Below are 7,516 nucleotides of genomic sequence, written 5' to 3' on the forward strand. Positions count from 1 at the left end.
TGTGTTAATGTTATTTAGCTTCATGATTAATTTCAGCTCTGTTTGATCAAGTATGCTCTGTTTCTTGATAAAGCTATTTAAAATGCATATAAAAGAAATAGAAATAATTAATCCCTTTAGGATTTGGGTGATATTTTGGATTGTTTGACAACCATGGTTACTTAGCATGATATGCTCCCTGGTTATGGTTTATTTTCGTATAAATAATCTTTATGGTATGATAGATTCACAATTATTGCTTAATAAAAATAATAAAGTTTGTTTAGTAGCGATTTATGCTTTGATAGCTAGCTTTGTTTGTTTCTTTACCATGAAGGTAAATTGTACTCGAAATAGTCATGTTTATTGTTGTCATCCAAGAACATGTAACCTGTCTTTATCATGCCATGAGTATATTATAATCATGCATATGCACTTTTACGTATAGAATACGCTCCGGAAGAATCTGATCCCCAGTGGGTTTCTTCCGAGTTTGTGGATCCTTCGAGTGTTGTTGAGTTGCCGAACGTCCCCTCCGACCAAGGCAAGCCCCGGACATTAAACCCTATCCTTGTATTTTCATAAAGTTATTTATATCACTTGAGTTAATATGATGCATTAGGTGAGTAGGAGTTGAGTGAATCCTATTTGCTGCATTACCTACCTTGATGATTTCCATATTAACCTTGATACTTGTTTTATGAAAATACTTAGTATGCTTAGCCCTGCTTATGAGATAGGTTTTCAAATGAGAAAGTTTGAAGGGTTGTTGTGAAATACTTTTATGGTTAATGATGTTCAACTTGAGACCGGTCGGTGGACTTGCTTTAAGAATGGAGTCTTAAAGTAGTGTCTCCAACTGTGTCGATTAAGGACCGTACCGTTGTTGGCCTGTTGTGATTGAGAACTTTGAGTACAGCCCACATGCGGCGGTAAGCCTTACCTATAGCTATTCCGATACTTGAGAACGGCTAACCGCGTACTGGGAGTGGAAAGATGGCGAGAGTAGCGTGTACCCACCTTACGGATCTGAGATGACCGGGAAACATCTAGATTGGCTGTAGGATGGTGGTGTACTGTACTCTCGGGTGACGCTGGACCCGTTCTTGTATGGGAGGATCTATAGAAAAGGTTGACATATGCAAGATTAAGTTCTACATATGTCGTGTGGTACTGAATCCCCAGCTGGGTTTAATCGATTCGAATCGCCGTGTTTCCTCGGATATGGAGCCTCAATCCTCACCCCATCATCGTAGTTACAAGTGAATCTTTAGTATAAGAAAGAGATGATTTGCTTATGAAAGTTTGATAATGATCTTGGCTAGCTATAATTGATAATCTTGAGTTAAAACTTGAAAGTAGGCTTTACTCTTAGTAAGCTTTTGTGCAAAAGAAATACTTGATCTTGACTAAGCCTTACCTTGGATCCCTATAGCCTGCATACCTGAGTCTCCTCCTCTTTTATAGTCGGTTAAGTCTTGTTGAGTACTTTTGTACTCAGGGTTTCTTAACCCATGTTGCAGGTGAACCTCTTGATTATCCTTTTGATGGTCATGGTTATTTTACTCTTGTGGAGGAGAGTGATGATGATGATGATGAACCTGATGTGTGACCTTGGGCAAGTAAAAACTTGTTGTGTGATCTATGGTTTATGTAATATAAAGTTCCGAAGTTTTTATGTATCAAATACTTATGGTTTGTAAACTATGAACTTAAGTTTCAATACATGTTATGTAACCTTTCCGCTTTTACTCTGATTTCTCTTATCTATGAAATGTTGTAATACTGTGATGCTTGATGAGGGAATTCCTGAAAAGATTGTTACGTGGATGATTCGGGTTTCCCGAGGACACCCGACAGACTTCTTGAGTCATTTGGAACTCGTGCACGTCGATCAGAAGTCTTTGGGACAATGATGTGTGCATGTGGGCCACTTAATTCAGGAGGTTCTGCCACAATAGAAAAATAAAGATCTTTATTTTTTTAGTAGCACTGTAAGAATTATAATATATTAGATATAATGTCCGTATGTTGCATTAGGGTAAATTTTTTGAATTAAACCTATGATGTGGACGTTTTAGCTCTGAGAACTATGCGGGTACATGGATCTGAGCTAGAATATGATTTGTATTGGACACAAACGCGTGAGCAGAGCATAAATCAAGATTTGATATCAACATGCATTTCTTAGTGTAGAGAGGTGATTTTATAAGAGCATCTCCAAGAAATTAGCTAAAATGACTAGCCAAAATTACTTATTTAGCTACTCTCTAAAATAGATTTAACAAAAAATATTAGAGTACTCCAACAAACTCTATAAAACATGACTAGTGAGGTAAGCTATCTAAAAGTAAAACTACTAAATTTTAAAAGTTCTACATATTTATCTTTAGAAAATATTTTTACTAATCTCTTGGACATGCCCAAGGCACAAAAGACATGAGTTTCTTTTCCGCTCAGGCCTCTCGGGGGCCATAGGTTTGCACGGTTCGTATGTAATTTGCGAGACGAATTTTTTGAGTCTAGTTAGTTCATAATTAGACAACAATTATTAAATACAAACGAAAATACTGTGTTTTGCAAAATTTTTCATCAAGTAGGCCTTGTTTAGATGTGATTTTTTTTGGATTTTGGTACTGTAGTACTTTTGTTTGTTTGTGGAAAATATTGTCCCATTATAGACTGATTAGAGTCAAAAGATTCGTCTCGTGATTTACAGGCAAACTATTTAATTAATTTTTATTTTTATCTATATTTATTCGATGTGACAGGAAATCTTAAATTTTTTTTTTATTTCTGAGGTGAAAGGCCCTACTCTCGTGCTGAAAACGTAGGGCTTGTTTACTTCCTAGATTCCCCGTCGCATCGAATCTTTAGACGCATGCATGGAGTATTAAATATAGACGAAAATAAAAACTAATTGCACAGTTTGATCGGAATTGACGAGACGAATCTTTTAAGCCTAGTTAGTCTATGATTGGACAATATTTATCAAATACAAACGAAAATACTACAGTACCCATTTTACAAAAAAATTTGCAACTAAACAAGGTACAGATTCGGGTCATCGGAGGCGTACTGCTCTCGTGCTGAAAACGTAAAGATGCGAGGGGCATTTTTGCTCGAGCCTCGAGGGGACGAGATGACACATGACAGACGACAGAAATCAGAACCGCAGTCCCGTTCTGCTCTTGGAGTCCCCCACCCCTGCGTCTTCGCCATGGAGACGCGCGGCAAGCGGCTCCTCCCCTTTCTACTGGTCCTCATCGCCGCGGCGGTGGCTCCGTCCGCCATGTCCCGTGACGAGAGAGAGGTGGTGAAGGTGTCCGGTGCGCCGGACGGGGTTGTGTGGGCGGCCCAGCTCTCGGATCTCCACTTCAGCGTGCACCACCCGGAGCGCGCCTACGACTTCCGGCGGTATGTCGGCCCGGCGCTGGCCATGGTCAACCCCGACCTCGTCCTGATCACAGGAGACCTTACTGGTATGTCGTAGATCCCTCCCTCTCTCCCACCGTCCCTCGTCAACCTGTTTGATTCCTTGGCCTCGCGGTTTCAGGGCTGATCCAATGCTATGAAATTACTCAATCGGCAAATGAGCTGATGTTTTCACTTTTCAGTGCTTCTCATTTCTCAGTTCAAGTGAAAACCCAGATGTTTCGGCACATTCGGTATGAAATCATAATGTAAGGCAGTACAATACTACAATCCATACAGGGGGCAGTGGCCGGTTTTCTCCCAATTGACCAACAGGGCCGCTTAGGGTATGGCTGGTCTCAATTTCACCGTCACAACAAACAATCCATAGAACAGATACAAATTTTCTCCAAATGAAATACTAGGTGGTAACCACAGATTGCCAAGAGCTGTAAACCATCGCATATGTTTTGGCTCTTGTATTGTTGAGGGATTTGTATTTGACTGTGTTACTAATGAGCATCGTCTACTCTTTTTTATATTGAAAAAACTGATATGGAGTAGTAACCAAACCAATAAATTTGAACCTCAAAGGCCTATGCAAATGCAAAATTTAGCGAAATGAACATATGATCTTCCGTTACCTGTTTCAGCAAATTGGAAATGACAGCCACCTGTAAGTCTGTAATATCGATCAGCATCACACAAGTTGATCTATCCAGCATAAAAGGATGTAACTAACACCTCTGAGAAACGAGCTACATTCATTTCAGAAGGTGGAATAGTATTGCGGAGGGAGTCCTCTCAACCCTCAACGTTCTAATAGATATCTTTGTTTTCGTTAACAGATGGGAAAAGCAAAGATTTGTTAACAATGAAACAGAACGAGGCAGAATGGGTGGAATATGAAAGTACAATGAAGGAAATCATTGAAAGTAGCAAGCTTCCAAGAAGGATTTTCTATGATCTGAGAGGAAATCATGATAGCTTTGGTGTACCAGCATCTGGTGACGACTATGACTTTTATAATAAGTATAGCATCAATGCCAAGTTAAGACGGCAGGGGCGTGTCCAAAGCATTACTTTGGAGGTCAGTAGTTTCTCTATGTATGATCCATACTTATCTTGTGCAGGAAGAAAGATCTCGTACTCCCTCCGTTCCAGATGTTTTGGATTTTCTAGATACATAGCTTTTGTTATGCACGTAGTGTCTAGATAAATAACAAAATTAATGTATCTAGAAATATCAAAACGTCTTATAATTTGGAACAGAGGGAGTACTTTTTATTTCGTCACCATCTTTTAGTTCAAGTGTATTGTTATTTGTTATATATAGTGTTCTCACAATTGTTTTTAAAATACACTTGAAGCTGCATTTATGAATGATCTGCAGAATAGTGGTCGGAAGCATCTGTTTGTTGGCTTTGATAGCACAATGGAGATTGGTCTTAGAGGTCCAACCAATCTATTTGGACATCCAACTGACAAGCAGGTGATTGAATTGGATCAAGCGCTATCACAGTGGGATACTGACTTTGACAAGGCTCCAGTGACAAAAATTGCATTTGGGCACTTCCCTTTGTCTTTCTCAGCATTAACAGAGTCAGGAAAAAGTATCAAGGATGTTTTTCTAAAACAATCATTGGCAGCATACTTGTGTGGGCATCTTCATACAAGGTTCGGGAAAAACTTGAAACGATACTACCATCGGCAAGTCCAGGAACCATCATTATCAGAGCATTACTACCAACTTAACATGCACCAAGGAGATGCAATCCATAGTAATAAGGAAAACTGTTCTGAAGAAGCAGCTCATATTGAAGAGTTCTGGGAATGGGAGATGGGTGATTGGAGAAAGAGCAGAAGTATGAGGGTACTAGCAATTGATGATGGATATGTCTCCTATACTGATATAGATTTCAGATTAGGCTCAAAGAGCATAATCATACTACCTACCTTTCCACTTGATTCAAGATTCATGCAGAGAGCCTCTGGTTTTCGTGATTTCAAATGTCATGTCCCGGGGGCATCGTCTTTTGATACCGTGAGAGCTCTTGTTTTCTCTAAACATGAGATAGTATCTGTTTCTATAAAAATATATGACTCAAGGCCAGGAACTCTTGAAGTAGTCTTTGACTCTGAAATGAAAAGGGTGGATTCCAATGAAACTCGAGGAAATATGTATTTGATACCATGGAACTGGAGGGCATTTGAAGATTCCTCTCCCAGCCGATATTGGCTCCAAATTGAAGTGATGGATATAACAGGTGACACAAGTGTCAGCCAGTTGAGGCCATTCTCTGTTAACGGCTTGTCTGCAAGAGTGAACTGGACATGGAAAGAGTTTTTTGTGATGGGTATCCAGTGGGCTTCAATATATCATCCTGCACTGTGGTGTGCCTTTTCTCTAATTTTTTCGTTGCTTCTTGTTCCACAAGTTTTAGCAGTGGTATTCAAAGATCAGTTCACATATAAATGTCTATGCACATATGGTAGGCAGAGGACACTGTTGAAATCTCTAGTTGGTGGTTTCATCTGTTCTTTTGTTGAACTCGCCAGGGTGATTCTTGTATGGTTATTGCTCCTGCTATATGCTGTCTATTTAGTTTTTATACCTTGGTTATTTGGTCACCCTGTTACTGAAGATGGTAGCCTGACATTCATGACATATAAAGGTTGGATTCTAAAAGGACCCAATAGTAGCAACAAAGTAGTCCATGCTGGGATTCCAGATGTCATGGTCATTGTTCTACCTCACCTTTGTTTTGTGTTACTACCCACTATTGTGATTTTAGCTGCCATGGCTGCTGAGAGAGCTGCATATCGAGAGCATTATCTTTCTCGATCAGGAAAGAAGAAAGATGATTACTACCAAAAGAGCAGGAGACAGATAGAACATGAAAACTTTTGGAATGGTCGCTGGATTAGAAAATTTCTGTGTGTTCTTTGCGTGGTGGTTCTATGGAAACATTGGAAGGTATAAAAGCACAAGTACAAGTTTATGTGCTTGCAGTTATTCCTATTCCAAACAATTTTCTGACCCCTTATCTTTATGCAGCTTTGCAGAGCGCTTGTGAAGGCTTATGCTATGAACTCTTTGCTCCATGCGCCAGTACTTTTCTTCTTCATTCCTTTACTCATGGTGTTTGCCATCTACAAGACATGGTCCATTTAGCTGTTCAGGAGTTCCGAAGGTATGCTGCACTGGACTGTTTACAAATGGTCCTTCATTTTGTGAAGACTAACTCACAACTGAAGGTTTACTACTTCCATTTTCTCTCTCTCATTCAGAGAGCATTTTTGTTAGATTGTTTAACACATATAGCTTTCAGCATTGTGCTGCGTATAAATGAGAGACTACACAACATTTCACTAGAATGGACGGTTAGGATCTAGACCAAGTGAGGAAGGGATATACTGCTCAATATATAGTTACTCCTCTTTCTTTTGTGAAAGTTCTTTTTTCCTCCTTTGTTGAGCTACTGGCTTTGTTTTTCGTTACATTTATCCTTGTGAGACTTTGGCCATCTACAGTTTAAAAAATGTTAGCATTGTCGTTTGAGGAAAGTTTGTTATACTGCTCTATTCAAGCCTGGATGCCTTTTTCCTGTTTGGAACATGTCACGCAAAATTTGAAATGAAGAGGTAATGATTTGCGTAGCTCCCAGCTTTGACCATCATATAGATCATGGTGTTAATATTCTCCTTGGAGAAGTGTGAGTACAACTCTGCTCTCTAGTCTCTAGTAAAATATTCAGTCGATCTGGAAATATGCAGCAAAGAATGCAGAGCAGGGGCGATTGGAATGCTGCAGGCTAAGGCGCCACCAAGAATGTGTTCTGCTGAAGATGGCCACACCATTCTGTTGTCATCAGTGAGACCACACACCCTGCTCATCAGAGCTTGCATACATCTCATCAGTGATGACTGATGATCACTATTTCACACGGTTCTATTGCTTGTAGTGATTAGTGAAGCTTGTAGCAATGCAGCATGTCTGGAAGAAGGTGAGCTGTGCCTGTGAGGCTGCTTATGCCTGCAATCGGCTTTTGCTTATTCCTGCTAGGTGTGTAGTTACTCAGTGAAATGAAATAGTCGACTGGATAAAAGTAACTTGAGGAAT

The 7,516-nt window shown here is 39.8% G+C and overlaps 1 protein-coding gene across 1 annotated transcript; it reads left to right on the forward strand.

Moving 5' to 3' along the window:
* On the forward strand, positions 3,068 to 6,968 carry LOC8078664 (putative metallophosphoesterase At3g03305). Its single transcript, XM_002456727.2, has 4 exons — positions 3,068 to 3,461; positions 4,242 to 4,483; positions 4,787 to 6,370; positions 6,452 to 6,968. The coding sequence occupies exons 1-4, from the start codon at positions 3,083 to 3,085 to the stop codon at positions 6,566 to 6,568; spliced, it is 2,322 nt and encodes a 773-aa protein (XP_002456772.2). The 5' UTR covers positions 3,068 to 3,082; the 3' UTR covers positions 6,569 to 6,968.

The sequence above is a fragment of the Sorghum bicolor genome, chromosome 3 (assembly GCF_000003195.3).
Source record: "Sorghum bicolor cultivar BTx623 chromosome 3, Sorghum_bicolor_NCBIv3, whole genome shotgun sequence".
Taxonomy (NCBI): Eukaryota; Viridiplantae; Streptophyta; class Magnoliopsida; order Poales; family Poaceae; genus Sorghum; species Sorghum bicolor.